The sequence below is a fragment of the Palaemon carinicauda genome, chromosome 24 (assembly GCF_036898095.1).
Source record: "Palaemon carinicauda isolate YSFRI2023 chromosome 24, ASM3689809v2, whole genome shotgun sequence".
Classification (NCBI taxonomy): Eukaryota; Metazoa; Arthropoda; class Malacostraca; order Decapoda; family Palaemonidae; genus Palaemon; species Palaemon carinicauda.
In genome coordinates, this window is record NC_090748.1 from 70,445,272 (window position 1) to 70,470,915 (window position 25,644).

At 39.2% G+C, this 25,644-nt stretch overlaps 1 protein-coding gene across 1 annotated transcript in view; it reads left to right on the forward strand.

The window, feature by feature from the left end:
- The window catches only part of LOC137618147 (serine/threonine-protein kinase SIK3 homolog), a 267,259-nt gene that overhangs the window by 163,243 nt on the left and 78,372 nt on the right, over positions 1–25,644 (forward strand). Inside the window, exons 10-14 of the mRNA XM_068348177.1 lie at positions 3,712–3,831; positions 17,154–17,325; positions 23,451–23,563; positions 23,828–23,937; positions 24,522–24,661. Coding sequence (XP_068204278.1) covers positions 3,712–3,831; positions 17,154–17,325; positions 23,451–23,563; positions 23,828–23,937; positions 24,522–24,661 — 655 coding nt within the window. The remainder of the gene's footprint in view (positions 1–3,711; positions 3,832–17,153; positions 17,326–23,450; positions 23,564–23,827; positions 23,938–24,521; positions 24,662–25,644) is intronic.

Sequence of the window (25,644 nt, forward strand, 5' to 3'; positions counted from 1 at the left end):
TTCATATAATAAATTTTTATAACTATCATTACAGTATTAGTTTTCTCTATTATTTGATGTCAGGATACCAGAAAACTTCAAATATCTCTCTCTCTCTCTCTCTCTCTCTCTCTCTCTCTCTCTCTCTCTCTCTCTCTCAAAATGGTAAAACGGTGGAATACCCCCAAAATCCGGTAACATGTTAAGAGAACTGTGCACCACCCCTTGATTTTATACTGAGCAAGGGAACCCAGCTAGAACTGTAGTTGCTTAATATTGATCAGAGGTAAGCTGTTTCCAAATTATTTAAGTACTAAACATTAGTAGAGGGACCAAAAAAAAGTAGGGGAAAAAACAATGGTACTAAGGAAAAAAAAGACTAAATTAGTGGCTGAGAAGGGGACGTCTACAGGGGAAGGAAATACTTCCAGTTTAAAAGAATAAGGGGAAAAAATTTTTATTTCATTCCTGGGTGAAAAAAAATACAATACTTTAATATGATGATTTAAGTTATGTTTAAGGTATTTCGAGTGAAATTAATAGACTAAAACGTATTCAAATATCTTATTCTTCATATTTTGTCAAGGGTGTTTCAAAGGTAGTTATGCTATTATTGTAACACACTAGCGAGAGCAAATGAAAAGGTACCCTTCTCTACCATGAAGGCTAAACTTCAATTTGTAGATGCCATACCAGGTGTATGGGTCAAGAAACTTAGGATTATTTATAGTTAGCAGTAAAGCCACTTCTTTAACGTCAAGGATGCTATTAACAATGTATGCTGCAAACAAGGCCAACTTGATGAGTACTAATACAATAAACATCATTAAGAAATGTCTTAAATTGTTTTACTGCATCATTGTTGAGAATCTATTCATTGCTGGATCACTATACCAAGTTCACAGTAGTTTATAAGGTAGAGGAATGTTCACGTCACTCCAACAATTCTATGGGTTAACAGGATACACAGAGTATGTCTGATGTAGATTCGTTCCCGCTGTCTACTATCTGGGCTAATTCAGTTTTTGTCAAATCCCTCACACTTGGGAATTACTGTCAATATGCACAGTCAAATGTCTGCAGAATGCTTCTCTACTTGATTTTAATTCTAACTAGAATCTCATAGCAAACCTGCTATTAACAGTCTTCACCAGGCTGACCATCAATGTAAATGGGTACAGGATAATGTAATGTTACTCCTATTCTAGTACCTCAACTTGTCTCCCTACTGGGGGTAGGGTCTTGCTGTCATTACCTGTTAAAAGAAACAGTAACAGATCAAGTCATTTTTTTGGAAGGGCCACATGTTGGTTAACAAAAATACTGAAACATGAATAAAATTGACAATTGGTTAGGTATTTTTTTCTAACATTAAAACCAATGATTTTTTCACAACCATAATTCATTGTAGCACGCAGTGCTCCCAGTGTAAAGGAGCGCAGGCTATTTGAAATCATCGCCCAGCTTGCATTTCATCCCAATTTTTATGAGTATTTATTTAATAGGTATTGAACTGTTCTTGGCCTTGAAAAAACGAAACTGCAAAGAAAGAATCTGCAATAAAAGAGGGCCAACTGTACGTAGAGTTAAGCTTAGATTAAGATGCCATACTCTTGGGTTTGGTTGGCTGGGCTTCAAGTGGCTTAGCCTGGGTATTGTTTAGTCATGTTGGGTTAGAGTTAGATAGCTTTGATTGACTATTTGTCCATTGATTTCCCGTGTTTATGTCTCCTTTAGTTGCACTCCGGTCACAAGTGTTAGCCGGAGGGCAAATGTTGTGTCATGCCACTGAAACTCTCCTTTGTCGCCCCAATACTCTTTGCCTCCCGCCTTCAATTTCAGTCACTCATGCAAGAGAGGGAGCCATTAGTAGTGCTGTTCTTGCTGCTGGCACCATTGGCCTGAATTGTGATAACCCCCAATTATGGCCTGACACGAGACCACCGGTCTGACCAGGCCCTCAATCCTTGTGATTGGGTCGCATTCTACCCGTGTTCCCTGCTCTTGGCGCCAATTCCCCAAGTCAGGTGGCAGGAGGTTGCTGTTGTGTTGGTACCTCGTACTATATTGTGATACCTCCCATAGTTGTCACCTAATACGGAATCGATTGGGTGTTCCAGACCCATGCATTCATTTCTTGTGATTAAGCTGCCTCTTATTTTATGCCCCTACCCTCTCGTTGTCAGTCACTCATGTTGGACATGTTGCATTTAGTAGTTCTGGTATTGGTGCCAAGCATCATTGGTCTGCATTGTGATAACCTCCCCAATGTTGGTCTGATAGTAGACCAGTCGGACTGACCAGGCACTCACTCCTTGTGACTTGAGTTGCCTTCTACCCATGCCCCTCTCTTCTCGTCACCAGTTCCCCAGAGAGTAAGGTGGTATGTGGTAATGCTGTTATGTGTTGGTACCTTTTGGTGGCTTTGTTATTAACCTTACCCTCCTCCCCCCCCAATGTCACCTGACACTGAGCCAGTCAGTCTGGCCAAGCACTCACTCCTTAGGACTGAGTCACCAGTTACGATAGCTACTTTCCTCACAGCACCAGGCACGAGGGATAGGTGGTAGTCAGTAGCATTGGTTTTTTGTTGGCTTCCTAAGAGTGCGTTGTGACTCCCCTATTGTTCACCCTATGACCAAAAAATAATATCAATTGTAATTTGAAGTTTGGTCACAGAAGTTCTCAAAGAATTAAGTATAAATCTAATAATTGTCATTGAAGTGAAGGCCATCTACTTCTTTTAAATTTTCTAGTAACCTTTCTTTAGAAAGTGTTTTAGCAGCAGTTCATTACCAAATCAAGTTAATTTTCACCATACGTTATCCTAAAGAATTATCGTTCGGTTTGGAAATTGCTAGGCTTTAGGCCCCATAGTGGCTGCAAGGCCATGATCTAATTAATTTTGAGTTCAGTTGATTTTTATCTCCTTTATCTAAAAATGTGGGATTTAAATTTAATAAATTATTTGGTATCAATAAAAGAAATCTTTTTTGACTGGCTACAGTCCAGCATTTTATATAGCTTTATTAAGAAATTTGGAATTCTACATTTCAAACCGTATTTTGTGATGGTGTGTTAAAAGTAATCTAGACCAGGGTAGTAAATCTTAACTACTGTATCATGCTTTTGATAAAGTTCATCCTATCTACTGGTATCCCATCTTCACTAGAGTGGGGAAGTCAGCAATATGAACACCCGGAGAGGTTCATAGACGTAAACTTAAAGTTTCTTATTTCTACATTCACTTGATGTTCATATGCATGCCAACCTTCTTCCCACTGCCTTGTGTTATCAAGCAATAAGGGATAGTTTTAACTAGAAACTTGGGTGACCAAAAGAATGGCACATCATTTACCACTTACTGCTAGAATGGCCATTCCTTTACTAGCTGGATGTATTATTAAATGGGAGAAAATTGGAAAATTTAAAATCTCAAAATTTTCCTATTAAAGATAAATTAAATCAATCTTCTGGAAAAGCAATATGAACATCAGTTAAGTATAGAAATGAGAAATATTACTATTAAAATTCAAATTTTCACCTTGGTTTCATTTATGTCCAGTTTGTGCATTTCAGTTTATTAGCAGTTTTTTTAGTAATTGTATGTGTCTGAGAAAGGTATGATGTAAGGTGTGTGAGCTACCCAGTATAAAATTAGAGTTAAGATTGTTTATCTTGAGAATTGAATAGCACAGAGTTGTTATTACTGAAGTAATTTTTCATTTTCAGTATGGTGATACAGATATCAGTGGAGAATCTGATACAGATGAACCTAACCAGCGGTCGATGGATAAATATCTATGCTCAAGACGACACACTGTTGGGCCTGGGGACACACATCATGAAGAGGTATTTATCAAAGGTTTCAGTCTTATTTATTTCAACATACGGTTTGCTTTAACACAATTTTTCCCATTGAATTCAAGCACTATAGTCATTTACAATAAAATAACATTACTAGATTCATCAAATATGTGACAGCTAATGGGAATTCAATAGTATAATCAGAGTGCAATTTAGATCTTATGTCCTTATTGGTATTTCAGCTCGTAAATTTTGTCTCAGATTTTGTGTTTCGCTTAAAATGTAACTACTGTAAATTAATTCGCTGTTCCCTTATATTGGTTAGCTGTATATGTTTTGTTCAAAAGTAATGAAAAAGACAAAATTGATTAGGCATGGCTTAACTTTAAAGGAGAAACGTCATTTAAGTGAACTTTTGTACTCAGATGACCACATTTCTTTGCTATTTGCATTTTATTTTTCTAATCTCACAAGGAACTGGCTATCCTTTGATATATCTAGCCAATTAATCCTCTTTGGATTAAGTAAGTCATGGATAGAGAAGATGAAAGAATGGCCCCCTGTCCTGGGTGTAGCAGGGTGCTAAGAATCTCCCGGTTTATAAATACTAAAGAAAAATTGAAAATAGGTAACTGGAATTATGAATCAGATTGGGGAGTTACGGCAAGTGGAGAATGAATTTATGAAATACAGTTTGGATATCTTGGCCCTTAGTGAAAAAACATTGTAAGGTAATTGGTAAGGAAACTTTAGACCAAGGCAATGTATATATCTCCCCAGGAAGATCAAATGGAGTTGGAAGAGAAGGGGTAGGAATGGTGATGCCACCAATAGCAGAAAAGGCATTAACCAAATGGAGTGCTGCAAATAGTAGATTGTTACCAGCAAAGTTCAAATCAAAGCAGTGCAATATGAGTATTATAATTTGGTATGCCCCAACAAATGATTCCTCTGAAGAAAGGAAAGATGAATGCTATAAAGAACTGCAGAGTTTAATAGATGAGATCTCAGAGAAAGATACGAAAATTGTGATTGACGACTTCAATGCTAAAGTTGGAAGAAATAATCAAGGTATAGTGAATGGGATGGGTGTCGAGGGTCTTGGCGAAGTTGCAAATGAAAATGGAGCACATTTCAAAAGTTTCTGCTCTGCAAACAATATTGTCTTTGGAGGTACTCATTTTCAACACAAGAACATCCACAAGATACATGGACTTCACCATCTGTGAATTACAAAAATCAAATAGATCACATAACCATTAATAAAGAGAGAAGGAGGACTTTTGAGAAATGTAAGAAGCTATAGAGGTGCAGATATTGGTAGTGATCACCAGCTCGTCATTGCCACACTGAAATCAAAACTGAAATCACCCAACATAACGGTAGATAGAATACCTGTGTTTGATACAAGTAAGTTTTTAGAAGAAGAGCACAGAGAAACATTTGCAATTGAATGTAGGAATCGATTTTCAGTTTTAGAGAGACTGAGAGATGAAGAGCAGACAATTAATGAAGAATGGGGTAATATTAAGAATATATATCAGTTAGTTGGTAGTGAAGTCTTGAGACATTTACAAGGAGAAAGTCATGGATATCAAATGATACTTAAGATACGATAAAAAGGCGACAAAGACAGAAATTAGTTGTTGAAAGTTTTCGAGGAAGTAATGAAAATTACAAGGTAGAGCATGCTAAGTATCCCAGTATTGATAGTGAGGTCAAAAGAAAAGCCAAGAATGACTGGAGAGAATATTTGGACAGTAAAGCAGATGAGGCTGACAAAGCTATGAATTGAGGAAGTGGCTATGGTGTAAGAATTGCTCATAAAATTATTAATGAAATCGCAACTGGGGCAAAGAAGAAGATCCGTGAAAAAGAGAGATGGATATATTATAACAACAGAAGACAACGTTCGATAGAACCCTTTAGTGAGGTCATGCATAGGAGATATGAAGAGAATAATTGATTGATATACCTGAAACTGATGAAGATCTTGATGTGCCCATGAATGAATTCAGTGTGTTTGAAGTCGAAGTTATCCTCAAAATGCTAAAGAGATGGAAATCCCCTGGATACGCTGGAATAACTACCAAGATGATAGTGGCCAAAAATGAAGTGACATCCAGACTACTTACAAGATTATTTTGTAGAATTTTGCATAGAGGCAAAACCTGATGAATGGGAGTTAGGAGAGTTGGTGAAAATGGCAAAAAATGAAGACCTGACTGATTGCAATAATTATTGAGGCATAAAACTTGTCAATTGTTATGAAAATATATAATATACTTACTCTAAAGAGACTGGAGAGAAAGGTTGATGAAAAGCTGAGAAATGAACAAGCAGTATTTAGAAAAGGTAGAAGTTGCAATGACCAAATTTTCATTTTGAGACATGTTGTACAGCAATTTGTATAATATAGAAATTCACTTCTGATGGGCTTATTGGACTATGAAAAAGCTTTTGACAGCGTGCACCGACCAATTTCGTGGAGAGTCCTGCATTATTATGGAATTCCTCGTAAATATATATATTTGATCAAGTCTGTTCATGAGCATAGCAAGTGCAAAGTTAATGTTAATGGAGTCTTATCCTAGGAATTTCCCAGGAACAGCGGAGCATTCCAAGGGAATATGTTGTCACCTATGTTGTTTATCATCCTCATGGATTTTGTAATTAGTAGAACAGTCGGAGATAGTGGAGAAGGATTGGACTGGATTGGTGATAAGTATTTAGCAGACCTAGAGTATGCTGATGATGCTGTTGTTCTTAGCAGAACATCACAGGATTTGCAATACTTGCTTACTAGAATGCTTGAAATATCACATGAGGTTGGCCTGAAGATAAATTAGAAGAAAGACAGAGATGATGAGAACGGAGTATGCAATGGAAGATGAAATATCATTGGAAGGAGAAAGGATTAATGAAGTAGAATCATTTAAGTAATTAGGAACTATGATCTCCAATACAGGGTCTTTAGAATTAGTTTAGTAAAAGATTGAAAAAAGCAAATCAGGCAATGGCTAGGTTAAGTAAAATTTGGAAATCAAATCGCCGGAAATTACATATAAAAATCAGACTATATATCAGTTTAGTGAGATCGGTGTTATTCTATGGACATGAGTCATGGTATGACAATGAAACAATCTCCAATAGATTTAGTAGATTTGAGAACAAAACCCTCAGAAGGATATTAGTAGTTAAATGGCAGGACATGATTAGAAATGAAACTATTAGAGAGATTACTCGAGGGCCATATGTGGACGAGATCATGATGAGGGGTAGGTGGAGATGGTTTGGTCATGCTCTTCGCATTCCCCAAGAGAGATTAGTTCACCAAACATTTTGCTGGGCTCCACAAGGCATTAGAAGAGTTGGAAGACCCAGGCCTACATGGCTGAGGACTATGAAGTGCAAAGTAGGAGATGATGAATGGAGAAGTATTCAATTAAAGCTCAATATAGAAACAACTAGTGAAATCTAACCAATGCCCTTTGCATCAATAGGCGTAGGAGGAGATGATGATGAATCTCCTTAGGTACGACATTGCACTTATTTATTAATATCGTAGATTTTGCTTACATTTTCAATTTTTTTTTTTTTTATTGTGGTTGATTAGTGACAGAGTTTGGGAGGGTTTGTAAGAGAAGGAAGTTCAGAGTTAATGTGGTTAAGACTATGGTTATGAGATGCATGAGAAGATAGGATGGTGCTAGGTTGAATGTCATGTTTAATGAAGAATTACTTGAGGAGCAGTTTAATTACTTGGGGTCTCTTGTTGGTGCAAATGGTGGAGTGAAAGCAGATATACGTCCGAGAGTTAATGAAGGATGTAAAGTGTTGGGGACAGTGAAGGGATTGGTAAAGAATAGAGGGTTAGGAATACTGTAAATATAAAGTGATTGTAGCAACTGTATGTATAGATTGGAGTTGTGGGGAATGAAAATGACAGAGACAGAATTGAATGTGTTCAAGATGAAGCATCTGAGGAATATGGCTGGCATATCTCGATAAGATGGGATTAGAAACGAAGTGGTGAGGGTGAGAAAAGGTGTAAGAAATAAATTATGAGCTAGAGTGGGTATGAATGTGTTGAGGTGGCTTGGCAATGTTGAGAGAATGGAAAATGGCTGTCAGCAGAAGAAAGTGATGAATGCAAGAGTTGATGGGAGAAGTACAAGAGGATGGCCAAGTTTTTCTGTAACTGGAATACAAACCTACGCTATTTATTAGGGGTTATTACTCTTAACAAAAGTGAAAGGACGAGCCATATAATTTTAGTGAGGGTTAACCACCCCTTCCGCTAGTTAGTGGGGGTAGGGGGGTTAGCTTGCTACCACTCCTGCTCTCACACCGGTGATTTAGCTCACTTTGTTTTTGGCTCGGATGGTGAACGGCAACTGGTGAACGGTCGGTGCTGTTCTTCATCCTTCGCCTATTTTTGGACTGCCATTAATTGCTCTGGTTTGTGCTTTCTCTTTGATTAGTGTGTGCGTGTTGACTTCCGCGAACATGCGTACTTGCCTTGGACTTGAAGGTCAACCTTGCGGAACCTTCATGTCAGCCGTGGACACCGATCGCTACACCCTTTGTCCTGCATGCAGAGGTCAACGGTGTGATAGTGATAACAGGTGTAATGAGTGTCAGGAGTGGTCTGCCTCCCTGTGGGAAAGGTTTGGGCGACGGCAGAAGAAGTCAAAGCGGGATATTTCTCCTTCGGAGGTTTCTTTGAAATGGGAAAAACCCAAGACCTCTTCATCCACTTCCCGACCTTCCTCCAAAGTTTCTACTCGTTCGGTCTCTTCCGGGAGACCATTGAGTAGGAGCTAGACCCTTTTTATTATAGCCAACCCCAGTCCTTGAGAGATGGTGTTGCTTTCCCTAGCGAAGCAGCCCCACCTTTCCCCCCGGATGAGGCCTTGTCTCTTGTCTCACATTTTACAGGTGTGGTCCTCCTTGGGGCATCCTGGTCCGCCCTCCAAGGACTCCTTGCTGCTCTTCATCATTCATTGTGCTAGTGTACTGCCGTCGTCGACATCAGAGCTATATCTTCTGTCATGCGTCGACGTTGTAGTGTCTGAGGCGTCTTCTGTGGCCTCTGCCGGCGTTCCTGCTCCTTCAGATACTCCAGTTGTTGCTGCCGACTGTGTTTCCCCCGTTCCTGTTTATCATTCGAGTGGGAAACTAAATCCTTTATCTGTCTCTCCTGCGAGTGTTTCTCCTCCTTAGGGAGTTCACTCATAGTAACTCATCTGCCGAGGCCTGCGGCTTCTAAAGGTCAGCTTGCTGATCCTCCGTCTGCTAGAGGGTGCCTTCGATCTCGTAGAGCTCGCCCTCCACTTCGCCTTAGAGGTGGCCCTTCACCATCGGTGAAAAGGCGTCTCTTTGGCTCTTCAGCCTTATCTTTGCTGCTGTCTCCTGCAAAGGAGCCTCTGCTTTAGTCGTCTTCCGGCCTTCGACTTTCACCTGTTTCTGGGCCTTCTCCTGTTTCTGGACCTTCTCCTGTTCCTGGAACTTCTCCTGACAATGCTGCTGATAGTCCTCGGACTTCGGCCCTTGACTCTTCTGTGGATCGTTTGTGATCCCCGTCAGAGGATGTTTGCCCCTCCAAAGGGCACATCCCTGGTCCAGACCATCCTTCACGCTGACCTGCCTTCTCCGTTCCTGTCTCCTGTTCATCGTCTGCCTGCTCATATTGCACCTCTGAAAAGTATGGCTACACGACAACACTCACCAGTGCACCAGTGCGCTCTCCAGCACTTCAACTCGTCAGTGCTCCCCTGCACAACTGCGCTCTCATGCGCAGCGATGTTCTCCTGCGCGTTAGCGCTTTCCAACAAGTAAGTGCTCTTTTGCCCACCAGCCCTCTCCTACGCCCCAGCACTCTCCTACGCCCTCAGTACTCTCCTACGCCCCAGCACTCTCCTATGTGTCAGCACTCTCCTGTGCTTCAGCACTCTCCGGCTCGCCAGAGCTCACCTGCGCACTCACGTTTCCTTATAAATTGGAGGAACATTGCCTAGTTTCCATCCTTGTGGTGCTTTTTTTTCGTTGGCTGTCTTTCGGAGCATTTTGTAAAAGTGTGGGGTTATCTCTTCTTCTAGTTCTATTATCTATCTTGGATGAATATCATCTGGACCTGGTGCCTTAGATTTACAGAGTACTTTTATTTTATTTTTGACATCTTCCATTGTAAAGGTGATTCTCTTTATTGGTTACGACCCTTCGTTTTTGATAGCTGGTGCAGGGAGAGTCGTTGATTCTTCCCTAGTGAATACAGTTGTGAAATATGCATTTATCTGTTCGGCTTTTCCCAAATCATTACCATTACCTCCGCCAACCAAGTTGGAAGGTTATATTTTACCCCCTGGTTGTTTGTGTGTGTTTGTTTGTTTGTGAACAGCTTCCTGGCCACAATTTTTATGGTAGAGTCATGAAACTGACTAGGATCAACTGTTATGTAAAAAGCTGGAAATGATTAAATGTAGGAAGGTCAAGGTAACGGTCAAGCAAAATGTCTAATTCACGTAATCAGCTATAAATTTGGACATCGTTATCACTGAGACTTCAATGTTGGTTCATATTGAAATTTATGAAAATCCACGCCAATTAATACATGTTAATGAGTTTATGAAAATCCACGCCAATTTATACATGTAATGAGTTTATGAAAATCCACGCCAATTAATACATGTTAAGGTCAAGGTCGAGTCTAAGGTCAAGGTCAAGCAAAGGGTCAAATTCTGGTTATCAACCATACGGCCACTATTTTAATCATAATGTAATGAAACTTGCAGGGATTTTAAACTTGTGTAAAGTGCTGGAAATGATTAATTGATTATGAGAAAGTTACGGCGGTTTCGAGAAATAAGCTGCCGTGGTAGTCTGCCCTCCGAGTCTCTCAACGGGCTGATGTTGCTTTTGATTGGTTATCTACAGTTTACATATGAATAATATCTTTCTGGTTTTCTTTACTAGCTGAAGCCACTCTCTTTCTCTTCATTGCTCTTGGCATTTCTAAATAGTTTATCTGCATTTCTGCTTAACTTTTTATGCTTGGAAATTTCACGAATTGAAGGCTGTGGACCCACTGAATTTTTTGTCTCTGCTTCATATTGCGTTATCTATTTTTTTTTTTTTTGTAGAACCATTTAGTTGTGAATTTCCATTTGGTAAAATTTTTCTATGTAGTATACATTTTGTCCTATTTCTTCATATATTTCTACAAAGGAGTCCCATTGCGTATATATGTTCCCTGCTTCATACTATTCTAAAGTCCTTGTGTATTCTTTCAGTTGTATCCAGTTAGCCCCATCTGTAGTCACTATTGCCAATATTTTTGCCTACTAAGACACTGGATCGTAAATTTTCTTCTGTTGTTAGCTCAATATCTAATGTGTTGTTTTCCCTTGTTGGTTTATTGACCCACTGATGGAGGGAATTTATTTTTGACAAATTGTAGTAGCCTGTGTCCTCTTTGTGTGTTATGTAGAATTCATAGTATCCCAGTTTACTGCTGCATTGAAGTCTCCCATTAGGACAGCTAGCTTATTGTTCACTTCTTGTCCAAGTTTTCTGTACAGCTCTTCGTCCTGTTCTTGTGATTGATTTGGTAGTCTCTATTTTACTAGTATAGACATGCTTCATCCTATGATCTTAATGTGTGCACCTGTCACTTCATATTCGGTTTCTAATTTAATTTCTATTGGGTTTAGGTGATTTTTAACTTAGAACATTACCCCTCCACCTTTTTTGGCAAGGCAATACTTCTACAAGTGCTTGAAACCTGAGATTTCGTATTATCCGATAAAATTTTTTTTTTTTTCTTGGTAAGACCTATGACATCTAGTTACTCACCGGCTATCATTGCCCTGAAGTTTTCCATTTTGTTTCTAACTGAGCATTGAATGGAGCCACTCTGAGGAAATTCTCGAAACTATACAGATAATATGGTGTGGTTTTAGATGTAAGTGTGACTGAATTTGACTAAACAGAGCTTTTAACAACTTGTATTACTGGTGTTTTGGTTGCATTGTGTGGTGTATGCAAAGGGGAGAATCGATGACAGAATGCTTTCTGTGTGATTTGATCATGTATACTAACATAGAAATGCACTAAAATAAACCTTACTTAACCATGAATAGAGACTAGAATTGCAAGTGTTTCAGTTGGTAGTGGGTGAGATGTAAGGATGCCTACTTTTCTAATCTGGGGGATGTAATGTTGTTGGGAGGTTTGAGTAATGCCTCAGGTAGGGAATATTGCCATTGGCTAGAGAGAGTGGAGTTATTCTATATGGTAACGTAAAAACTGACTAAAATAGCTCTTACACAGTCAAAAATAAAGGATAGAATCCCATAAACTTCGTTGATTGCCTGAAAAAAGAGGGGAGGGGGGGGGCTAATATCAGGGAGGGAAGGAGATTTTTTAGAGAAATTACCCGAGTGTGAACTGTGTGATATACGACCATGTGCTGACCTCTTTTGTAGGATATACGAGTAATTTTAACTTCCATGTGACTTAAATTTGGAAATGACATATCTGGAATGTCATTGTATGTATCCTTTTGCATGTTTTGACCATGAACGACATCATATCGAAGTGGTTTATAAAGCCAATATATGAATTTGTATTTTGCCCTTTACATTTCTTCTGTAATTGTTACAATGGTATCAAGGTTGATAAAGTTAATGTATAAGTTTGTATTTTGCTCTCCATTTTTCCTTTGTAACTGTTTCAAAGGGAAATTCATGTAGATGGTTGCTCTTTCCTTCCTGAACCTGCACCACATTTCTGGTAACACAAATTCAAATATATGTTTTAGTGAGGCCATAATTCTAGGTATTATTTCACTGAGTGCAGTGCGGAAGATACCTTGGTGGTTGTTACAACCACTTCTCTTTATTATTTTCATAGATAGTAATTAGTTTGGAGTCCATTAAAATGATCTTGGGCAGGAGTGCTCTCAGGACCATAGCTTTTCAATTTTTAGATACCTTTTCCCTGTATGTATACAAACTATCGTCTTTTTGATATGATTATGATTCAGCGTGGCTGGAACAGGGCTTTTAAAATCATAGTGAAGTGTCTGTAGCTTCTGGCAGGGACAGAGAAGCCCGGCTCCTTCACCAGCACAGAATAGCCACTTTGATATCAGCCGCAGAGTAGTACAGACGTACTCTGCGCTTAACAAAGCTTGGTTGCTATTAATTTTTAATGTAATTTTTTTAGTATTCAAATGTATTATAGGGTCCACTAGGAGACATAAGTTCTTACCCCAGTAAGACTGGTTGCAATTGTGGCTGGTTTGTGCCCAGCAGGAGGTGAACCCCAATTCTTTGTGTCCATTTTGCATGGAGCATAACTGTTCACAGTCATACCCTTATGACAAGTGAAGGGCCTGGCACCATGACAGGAGGAGAAAGAATAAGTCCAAGAGGAAATAATTCAGCTTCAGGGTCTTTCCCAAAACTGTAGAAGCCCTTGGGCTCTTTCATTTTGCTCTACAGTGCTCAGACTTCTGCCTTTCTTTGTCTTCTCCATTTGGGGAAAAATCAAAGGTAGCTGACCTCGCTCAGCTCTAAGCGTGAGTTTTGGGAGTTTCAAACTTTTCACCTGTCCTCAGTGAATGTAAGGTGCCCTGCCCTTCCCCTCCAAGCGATCAAGCCATTTTTGATGCTGATTTCTCCTCCTTTTCCAGGGTCAGGGGACTAGGCCCTTTGCATGTTGTGGCCTACCTTTTGCATTGAAAGTGTCCTGTTGACAGAAAAGCTCCTTCAGGCCTTAGCTATTGCTAAGTCTTCCAGGTCATCTACTTTGGAAGGAGCCCTTGAGGTGACGCCCGCCGACCTATTTTAGCCCATGGAAGGCTCAGTTGATCCTCAATCCGCGTCTCCTGGGTAACTTGTCTCCTTCAAGGATAAAACCATCTATATCAATTGCTGACAAGAGAAGATAGAGATATCATCTTTCTCCTCCCAGCCCTGTACCTTCAACCTCATACTCTTATGCCGAGTATACAGAACGTCATTCAAAACTGAAGGAGAGCAAGTTGCCCAAGTCCCTACTCCCACTCTGCAGCCCCCCTTCACATATTTGAGATAAAGGTGGGCTCAAACCCTTATGAGCCGTCAACTCTCCTACTGAAGGCACCCGTAAGACTTCCTTTGTCGGGCAGTCAGATTCATAGAACGACCCAATGTAGAGGACGAGAGACATCTTCATACAAAGACCTGTTAGATCCCCAGGAGTCAAGTCCACACACATACGATAGCCCCAGTGCACGCAGTCTTTTATATGCATGATTGAATATTTGTATGACATCGTCAAATCATAAGATTTTAGCTGAGGAATACAGGACTTCATGCGTTTGGTCTCCACATGTGGTCTCAGTGCTCCATGTCTTCGTGTGCAAAATATGCTCGCAATTGGTTTCTTCAGGAAATAATTTAACTTCATACTTCAGTGGCGAGAAGTTTTTTGAACTGTGATGTTCGCTGTTAATGGAAATGCTATCCACTTAACCTGACCTCGTAGGGGCCCTAGAGGATCCCTTTCAATATATGTGGGACAATGTCGACATCTACATTCTTCCTATGCTCTGCTTGATTCGAAGGGTAATCAACAGGCTGCTAACTACCCTGAATCTAAAGGAATAACCCATTTGCCTCCCAAATGGCCACATGCCTAATAGCACTGTACTCAGATCTGCTGATGCTCCTCGTCGAGATACGAGAGAACTACACCTGCGGCCCAACCTAATTTTTCACCCTAACCTGCAGAGGTACCACAATGGGTTGACATCCCTTTCACTTCACAGTTTGAAACTATCCAGCATCTCCGAGAGAACGAGAGAAAGTGCTGCACAGGAGTTGACTGAATATCTGCGTAGATCCTCTGCCAACATTTACAAGGTAAAAGTGGCCCATCTTCCATGATTGGTAATATAGAAGGGATAATTCTCCTGTTGGAGTCTCTCTGCAGTAAATAGCCGATTCTGTTGTTTATTTTTCCTGGAAGAAGGTGCTCCCAGTTTCAGCAGTAAAGGGTTATTGCTCAGTCTTGAGCTAGGTGTTTAGACTGAGGGCTTAGATCTTTCATCTTCATGGGAATCATCTATGCTCATGGGGAACTTCAACCAGTTTTGTCCTCTGAGAGAACTTGAACCATCTTTGTGGAACTTCACCCGAATTCTTGGTCCCTCAAATAGCCCCCCTAGGAACCTTTAAGGCAAGCATCACATAGAGATCCGACTTTCAAGACCAAGTTCCTCCTTGCATTGGCTTCAGCCAAGCGAGTAGGCAAAATTTACAGCATTTCATATGCCAGAAGTCATACAGAGGGATGGAAAAAAGTATGTAAAAAAAAAAAAAAGTTTCCTTTTTATTCGTTCTTGAATTTTGCAAAAATGCAGAACCCAGGTTTGAATCTTTTTCTATTTCTTTCCTTTAAAAAAGCGACTAATGATTAAGGGAATTACTTCTCTGTCCTAGGACATTGCTACTTTGTTACTTGAAGAGGACATAGTCCATTAAACCACAGCTTACAAAATCACAAAGTGTGGTTCTGAACTAGCCTTAAAAAAGAACCTGTCAAGGAGTCCATGCGTTGAAGGCTGGAATTTGGAAAAATCAGCCAGTCTTCATGTTGCTATGTCTGTAGAAGTATACCCACAAGTACCTGAATTTGTTCTCTCTGGGACTTGTGGCAGGTGCTCAGCAGGTTGTTTAGCAGTCATGCTTTTACTTGCTGGATCAGACGTTGATGCAAGTAAACTTCCATACCATACAGTTTTTCTATAGAAGTATATATACTTAACCCATGTAAAAACGGAATTCGTTAAAACAGATTCAAGTTGAAACGGACAAAATATGAAGTACTGTATAGAAAGTTTGTCTGAAATAGTCTGAATTTTTTAAACCCTTGGCAGATGGGAACACGACCAATGTTTCGGTAAGCATCCGCTTTCACGTCAATGTTGTTGTCATTGTCGTGTCACCATTGTGAATAGTACAGTAGTTGTGTATTTCAAGGCTGTTTTTCTAATGAATATTTAATTCACATTGGGTCCTGAAGGTGTAGAAAAGCTTAAAATTAAATTCAAGTGTGGTGCAAAAGCTCAATCTTAACAAGAAGTTGGTAAGTGGTTGGTTTGGGGCTTGAGTTTGCCGTGAGTGTGTAGTAAAAAACGGTGTTGGAAATTTGCAAAACCAAGGAAATGCTTAAGGGATATGGCTTGAAATTGAGTGTTGGTAATAATAAAAACACTAGAATTCATATGAGGACTGGCAAAGAGAAAAAATTAGACAAAGGAGTTTATAACTGGCACGTTCAGCAGTGTTTTGTGGTATGAATATTTACAGTATTGAAATTAGGAATGCATGTTCCAAGCTAGCTTTGCTCATGGGTCTTAACTTTTAAGGGAGTGATGAGTGGTTGTGGCCCTTATGGACTAGGCATGGATTTTTTAATAACTTTTGTGGGGGTTAGGGTTTGAGTGTTGATAAGGCTAGTGTTGAGCTATACAGGCTAAAACTTAGTGACCTCATCATTAAGGAAGGCTTGCTCCATGCTCAGATATATAATGCTAATGAGACTGGAATTTAACTGGAGTCGTTGCTCAACAACACACAGCAGGCAGTAAAAGGGGATGAAAACAAGCGTGGAACCATGATGAGTAAAGAAAAAAAAATTTCAGTTTTATGCTCTGGGACTGCTGACGGTTTGCACCGGCTGAAACTGTATGTAGTGGGGAGTGTGGCTAAACCATGGGCTTTAAAGGATTGCATGGGCCACTTGCATGTCAATTATTATAACATAAGAAATGCATGATTTACTACAGCAGTATTTTTGGACTGGTTCCACAAGCATTTTGTGCCAGAAGTCAGGAAATATCAGGGGGTGGTGTTGAAATGACCACCCAAAGAGGTTCAGGCGGTACTGTTGCTGGACAACGCACCAGCTCACTCCAGTGTAGAAAAATTCATAACCCTTAATGGTAAATTATGTGCTCTTCCTCTCATCATCAATCATTCAGCCTGTGGATCAGGAGTTGTCATTGTTATGGGCATTTATTTATTGAAATGAAATAAAATGGGGAAAATTTAGAATGTTAAAAAAATTTACTGTTAAGTATCAATGAAATTGAGCTTCTGGAGAAGAAGCACTATGAGCACCAGGTGAGTATAGAAATAAAATTTTTTTCTTATCAAAATTTTGTTTTTTTGTAGAATAAAATTTTTCAAATAAAAACAATGTATTAGTATTTATTTTACTGAATGAACCATGTAGGCTATTCTGAATTCTTTTATTTTGAGAGTGAAATTGTGAAGATTGTATTTTTACTACAGTATGTGATTGTCTTCCTTTAGGTTCGGGAGGCCACAATCAGAGGACATCTGCAATTTATAGGGCAAGGAGCCATGGGAGTTCTCCCACAAACAAATCTGCCTCAGAATTTACCTCTTGTCCAACACCAACCACCACAGAATTTCACCATCAAAGATCAGCATCTACTAAAACCACCACCATTTATGGGCACAGGTTAGTAATTTTCTCATTTATTTTGGTTCACTCCTAGAATTTGAGTATTTTGAAATATATTTTTGATATGTTAGTTGATAGGAAACTGTACCCAATTGGCTAATGTTGAGAACTTCACGATCTTATATGTAATTTCTATTGATGTACAGTATAATAAATTAACACCAGAGATTGGGTGCATTTAAACTCAAACAAATTAAGGTTTAATATTTAAAGAAAATTTTTAAATCTGGAAAATGAATAATTCAAATAAATATTTCCTTAAGATCTCAAATTAATTGGTAATTGTTATTTAGACATACTCAGGAATCAAATGTATCTAAACTTAAACAAATTGGTGTTGGAGCCTCTCCAGACAAGTTTAAAATTTCATTACAGTACTCTCAGTTTTGACATAGCTCTCTCCCATTGCGCACGGGCAAAACATTGCTGTTGACTTTGATATTTGTTGGCTCAAGTCTACCTGTATATTTAAATAAAAGTGGGACCTAAGAAGGTTAGTAGTGATAAGTTAATAAGGAAAGTGAGAACCATATGAAGGGAGATCAATAAAATGTCAGAAAGAGGAGTGGTCAAGTTTGATTTACATAGGAAGCCTTCCACATAGTCCACCAACTTGGGTATCGCATATTATCCCGTCCAAATCCCTGCGATAGCTGAATAACCAGTTAATCTACGATATATTTATTTCATTATTTTTATAAGATGTTATTATTCCTATAAATTAAAGTTTTTATAGATCCAGATTTACTATTTTCAACTAGAAGATAATTAAAATATGAAAAACATAGAACTTATCTGCCCTCAGAAATCCATGATATATACTGTACATTAATTTATAAATTAGCTATCTACTGAGGGAGCGATAGGTGAATTGTGACATGGCGAGGGATTACTGTATGTGTTCCCACATGAATACAAATCTTATCCTTTCCTGAGAGTACGTTAATGAAGGTGAGTTAGGTGGGGTGGCGGATAGATGTTGCCCACCAGACAGGCCACAGAGCTCCCCTTTTACCAATAGTAGAGATCTGCTTCTGGCATCCTCATTTGTCTTTTTTAAAATGATTGATCAATGTAGCCGTGTCTCTCTAACAATCTCTCCCTGTGTACGTGAAGACGGTATGTTAAGGCTGTTCACATGCTTATTACCAGCACTTGTGAGACAGAGAACTGTACTGTACTCATACCCTCCTTTCCGTCCTTCTTCTGACAGTTCCCAAGAGACAAAAAGACCACCACCAAGGAAGATGAACATCCAACAGAAGGATCATAGTGAATGAGGTTCTTCCTCATACTAGCAGGTGACGTAAGCACATCGTATTGACACCATCACTCGGACAAATTTCCTCGTGCAAGTTCTCTACATGTAGGGGCTCGGACCGTAGTTCCTTCCCGAACACGTGGGCTTCACTTGCACTTGAGATCCATGCACTCCTTAATTCCATCTACTCGATCCCCAAGATTGACGATCTTAACGAGAGAACGCCTTGACGAAGTCACGTTTTCTTCATATTGTTGAAGAATTGTGACGGGCAAGAGGTCTGAAACTTGGGGAAATTGCTCCCTAAGTTTGAATCTAAATTTCTCTCCCTTTCATCTATTTCTTCTGCTCAATATTACTTTGACCTTCTCCTGAATTTATTAACTTTCTTTTGTCTTGATGTATGTATGTATGTATGTATGTATGTATGTATGTGTATATGTATATGTGTATATATATATATATATATATATATATATATATATATATATATATATATATATATATATATATATATATATATATATATATATATGTATATATATATATATATATATATATATATACATTATATATATATATATATATATATATATATATGTATATGTATATATGTGTGTATATATATATATGTGTGTGTGTATATATATATATATATATATATATATATATATATATATATATATATATATATATATATATGTATATATATATATATATATATATATATATATATATATATATATATATATATATATATATATATATAGGCCTATACATATATATATACGTATATATATATATATATATATATATATATATATATATATATATATATATATATATATATATATATATACATATATATATATATATATATATATATATATATATATATATATATATATATATATATATATTATATTTTTTAATTAGGAGTATCAGGGATCTCCTCCCTATCCGACCAAGAATTTTTTGCAGTCCCCCCTACCTCCGTTTTCCCTTGTCGGGTCCCTCCGTGGCGGATGGATACGTGCCCTGAGGCGACCCGGGTTCAGCGCGTGGGTGCGCTACTGAGTTTTTGTCACCAGTAAGCATCTCGGCGCGGCGTAGATAACATCTCGCCGCTCTCTCTCACATCCCTTCCGACCCACCATTATGTTCCACGTGTTCCCTTTGTGTTTTCCCGATCCTATCCCTTCCTTGTGTTACTTGTGTTGCTTGTGATTACCCTTATGGAATCCCAACGTCGTTGTCCCGGTCCCAAGGCCGGTAAGTCATGCGGGGCATGGCTCTCTAAAGTGAACATCGATCCGCACACGTTGTGCACCATGTGTCGAGGCAAAGTGTGCTCGCCTGCTTCCACGTGTCCGGAGTGTGAGTCCTGGCCGGAACTGCAATGGGCTTTGCACGGCACCAAGAAAAAGAAGGCATTGAAGCGGTCATCGAGGAAGCCTGGTCTCGTGTCTCCGTTAACGTCTCCTTCAGCTCTTTCGGAGAGTGGTTCCCCTTCCCCTTCCCCTACCCAGAGTAGGGGACGAGGTAAGTCAGTTTCGGGGAAACAGCCCATTGCTGTTCCCCACGAGTCTGATTTTAATAAATCAAATTGCATTGTGCCTACGCAGACGAGTGAGGAGTCTGGTGTTGTTACGGGAGTGCTTTCTGTAGACGAGGTTCTGGTGCCCGCAGAACCCGTCTCGAGTGAGGATCTGGTGTGGGGGAGATCAGGAACACCAGCTCCTTCCCCTCCATCGTGGCAGTGTTTTTCAGGTACAGTGGCTTCAAGGGGCGACCAAGACAGGAAAAGACGAGCCACGTGCTCTTCAGACCCCGATTCCATTGTGTGGATGGTGCCAGGGACGCCCTTCAGGTCACCCATGCGGCAGGACGAAGAGTTTTCTGGCTGGTTTGCCTCACGTGGGTCACTGCTCACGCCTCCGGCGCCTTCTGTTGCGCTACCTCCTGATTTCATGCAACCCGTCACCCCGGTAGCACAATTGCAAGCCCCCATGTTGGTGGAAGAGGACTCAGGGTCCTCGGATAGCTCCTCCTCTTCTTCGTCTTCCTCGGACGATACCTCGTCCTCCAGCTCTTCATCGTCGGAAGACTCCAGCGACCGGGAGATGCCCTGCTGGTGTGCCCAGGCTGATACTATGGTGAATACCCTTGTGAAAACCTGAGATGCCGTCGACAGGCCGTAGCAGAGGTCCTGAACTGCAAAGACTGGGCTCCCCACTTCACCCTGAGGAACTTCCTGCTGGAAGGGTGTACGGGGATCTGAAAGTAGGCGTCCTTGAAGTCCAGGGACATCCTGAAGTCCCCTTCCCTCAAGGCTGCCAGTACCGACTTCGGCGTGTCCATCTCGAAGGACGTCTTTCTGATGAACTTGTTCAGGGCCGAGAGGTCGATGACTGGTCTCCAACCCCCCGTAGCTTTCTCCACCAGGAAGAGCCTGCTGTAAAACCCCAGGGACGATTCCTGGACGGGTTACAGCGCTCCTTTGTTCAACATGGCCGTCACCTTCTCTTGAAAGGCTGTTCTCTTCATGTGATCCTTGGGGGCCAGCCACTCCGACTGATGCTCGGGAATCAGAGGAGGAGGTTCCTTCAGGAAGGGAATCCTGTATCCCTCCCTGAGAACTAACACGGACCATGGGTCCACACCGTTGTCCTGCCATGCTTGCCAATTGTATTTGAGGCATCCCCCCACCTGTGGCGTGGGAAGGTGTAGGGGGCCTCTCTTCCTATCTCCTTCTGGGGAGGCGGCTTGAGCGGCCTCGTCTCGAGCCCGAGTACTTTTGCCTAAAGGAGGCTTGTGCTGGGGCACCACCTCTGTGGGAGGGCTGCGAGGACTGATGCCGAGAAGGGGAGGAGGCCTCCAGTCTAGCTGGTGGCGTAGACGGGTAGGCCCCGTCCACAGACGGTCTCCTATGTGGAGGGCGTCTAGTTGCTGGCTGCTTAGGCTCAGCCGAGTCCTTCAGTTTCCCCACTCTCACCATGGTCTCTGCTACCGTCTGTAGGGGTAACAGGGTCTTGCCCCACACCGGAGCATTCCGAAGGAACTTAGCCTCCCGTTCGTGGAGTCTATGAGGGAGCCTGTTTAGAAATGTGTGTGTGTATATATATATATATATATATATATATATATATATATATATATATATATATATATATATATATGTATATGTGTATATGTGTATATATGTGTATATATATGTATATACATTATATATATATATATATGGATGTATGTATATATGTATATACATATATATATATGTATATATTTTTTTGTTCATTTTAGTTTATTTTTTTATTTATTTAAACAGCTTGGATATTTCCACATTTGTTATTACTACCTGCTTAGATGAATGGGAGAAGGGATTACAATTGGGAGGTATTTGCAAGCTATGTATGAGAGTATTGGATGATCTCAGCCATCCCAAAGATGGTTTGGACCTTTTTGGCAGAACTATTTTCAGGGATTGGGTCATCGGAATCCAGGGGGATCCAATCCTTGAGGTGGGACTCTCAGCTTCTGGCTGGAAGCCCATCATTACAGATATGGGGAGGATGATTCCATATTTCCTTGGTCTCAGTCCTAACAGGCGGGTTTAGCTTACACCTGTGCCTCTATATCTGTTTTGGTGCTATCCTTCAGGTAGGGTATGGAGTGGACCATCTGAGACGTATACTCTCATTGTGCTGATAGTGAAGCATGCAAATTTCCTTTCCAACGTATGATACTTTCGTAATATTCTCAAGCAGGTAAAGAAACCAACAACAAAAGGCAAAACAAACTAGACACAGCCTTCTGTTATACTGCTGACAACAAATCCCCCTCCCCTGGCTATGCTAACTCCACCCCCGCACTGTTGACGACCTTTTGCAATTCTATTAGGGAAGATTCTGTTCCTGACTTTGGAACATAAAAAGGACCACTCCAATGTTCAGAAATTAAAAGTCATTTATATAGGTGATTTGCCAATAAGCTGTCATTATCAAGCATTGTGGATGACTTTTAAAGCTTATGGTAAGATTACTGAAATAAGTATGAATTTTAAGGAAGATGAAAATGGAAAGCATGGATTTGCCTGTCTCAACCACCCTGCAGGTCGTAGGTCAAAAGTCAAAGTGAAGGTAGCTGTACCTGTCGGGTGGGCAGGGTCTATCCATCCTTTGGCAGGCAACTGTGCTTACTTTGTTGAAAAACTTAATGGCGGCTTCTAGCTTCGCTGAAGTCATACTCCTATTAAATATCTTGGATTTGTATAATTAGGAAAAATACAAATTGACCTAAAAAATTTTGATTTTTCATAACTGGGATCTCATTGGTCTGTCAGGTGGGTGGGGCTTACCTGCTACTCTCCAGCTAACTACAGCCATGTGGTTAAGTATTGACTGCTGTATTCAGCTTCTATGTAAGCATACTGTACTTCTATGGAATGACTTGGCTTTGTACAGTTAGCAAAAATAATATTGCAAATGGGTGATTTTCCATGAATTGTGTACTTTGTTAGAAGTGGGACTTTATGGCTGTAAGTACAGTAAACATTTTTCAAAATTCATACCAAGTGATTTTTGGAATGCACAATGGATTAATCACATTCACACTTTTATGGAAAAAATTATTTGTGTTCTAACAAAAATATTTGGAAGGTCTGGAATGAATTGTTTTTTCTATCTCTGGGGTTCTAATGCTAATTTTTCAAAATGTTTCAATCTATACAGTACAGTATATTTTTTTCTGTAGCTTTGAACTCCATTTGTAAAAAAACTTTGGTCCTTAAAGATTATAAGAAAGTTCTATCCTGTTTATATCCAATTTATCTTTTCATAATTAGAATTATTTCTATTTTCAGCTAGTAGTTTAGGAAGGCGTGCTTCGGATGGTGGTGCTAACTTGCAAATGTATTTTCAACGACACTGTGGTGAAGGTTATAGTCATCCTAACAGTCAAGAACACATGACTCAGGTACTGAGACCTCAGAATTTTATTGTGCTAGCTTATCAAAAGTTTTATTTTCTTAAAACTAATATTTTATACAAGACATTTTGTAGGCCTTATTTGATCTCAATTCCAGTAAAGATTTAGAAAAAAAAATCAGAATTACTAGACTATTTTATCTTTAATTCAGTATATTAGCTCTTTACATTGCCCATGCAAAGTTTTACTGTAATAATGTAAGTGCTGGTTAGATGTAAATCAAAATTAGATCGTGTTTGATTTTCTTTTTAGATTGGACTTGGCACAAACTGTTTAGCGGGTCATTCTCAGCCATTACCACAACAAGAGGACGAAATCACAGGGCAAAGAGAGGAAGAAATAGATCCTAGTGATGTCGCTCAGTAAGTTTTGTAAAAATATTAACTGAAATGAGGTGGTAGTCATCTAAACTGATATGTACATAATCTCACCACCGAACCAATCAATAGATTTTACAGTTTCCTTCCAAGAACAAGAATTTTGGAAGGAAAGCGCACTTTTTTTAGATGACCATTTTTGTGTTCAAATGTAAATTTGGACATATTAATTTTTTTTCTCTACTTGATTACTACTACTTTTTTATTATTCAGTTTAACCAGGTAAAACACATCAAAATACACTATGTACTACCAAGGGAAGAGATATATTGACATTGACATGTTATATTAATGTAAGTTTCATAATGAAGGATTCTGTTGTTTGGTTTTGTTATGAAATTACATGCAGTGCTAATTTTCCTATTTTGTAGTGCTGATGTAGCCATCTAACAGATAAGCTAATAATTAGGACCTGGCATGCTAAGCTGTTGTCATTACTGTAGGAAAAGGGTTATACAGTAGTTTGCTTTTTCTACATATTCATATACAGTATATGCTTTAATTCATCCCTTTATTATCTCATTATTTCAATATTTGCATTAGTTTTTACTTAATCATTATCTCAAAAGGTACATGTCAGGGCGTGGTGGTAGTCAGCGAGCTACATTACCCTTGGTTGGACCAAAGGATGTACAAGAAGTTCAGAGGAAAATGACACCCAACAGAGCAAGAAAGTCAGGATTATCAATGGTTACAGAAAGGCATCCTGGTAAGAATAGAAAATCTTGTGGGGTAAGAGTTACCATTGTTGGTTTATGTGAGAATGATACATGAACTGTTATGTATTTGCTTGGTATTTCAAGTTATTTTTTAGGTAGTATAGTTCCATTTTACTGAAATTATAACAGCATCAATGAACATGTAATCATCTTGGAAAATTTTTATATTCTATAGAAATAGGCCAATGCTTAACTTGAAACAGAAAAAACTGAGGATACAAACTTGTTAGTACAATTTCTTTTGAGTTAGAAATGTTTCAAGAGATTATTTTCTTGGAAACTGATAATAATTTTCTAGGAGTCCCAACCCTCAAAAGAACGATGGATGCTCTTACCCTTGCAGTATCTATCCATATATGTTTGGAATCTTTGAAATATTATTACAAATATTTTTGTTGTTCAGCCTGGTTATATGAAAGGGCTTTGTCATATTCTATAAAAGATCCTTTAATCCTGTGTTGGTGTTGAACAAATACTTTTAAATGTAAACATACATTTGTATTGCTATGTAATGCAGATTATCTCATGGATTCATACTGACAAAACCTCCCTAATATATAATTGTGATAAAAACAGAACCCCTATTCTGAAGATAAGTAAAAAATTATAGAATAAGTGAATTAAATGTACAATATCCCAAGGCTAATGATGACATAATCTCAAAAAAAAAATATCAACGTTTGTAGTGTAGGGTTTGAGACACAGGTAGAAGGTTTTGTTCCGCCTTTTTTATTGCTACCATAATCGTTTGTATGTCTTCATTTCCCTATACGAGAAAGACATAAAATTATTTCTATGCTTTTTTCATGCATGTCTATGAGGTCTAGGCCTACACATCTATCCCCATTTTCTAAGGTATGATAGGCCCCATCACAAATTTTAATTCTGTTACTTTCTTATCTGCTCTTTTAGCAGCTTCATCCTTTCTTGTCGTATGTTGAGACTATCTCAGTATTTGAGATCTCGGTTTATG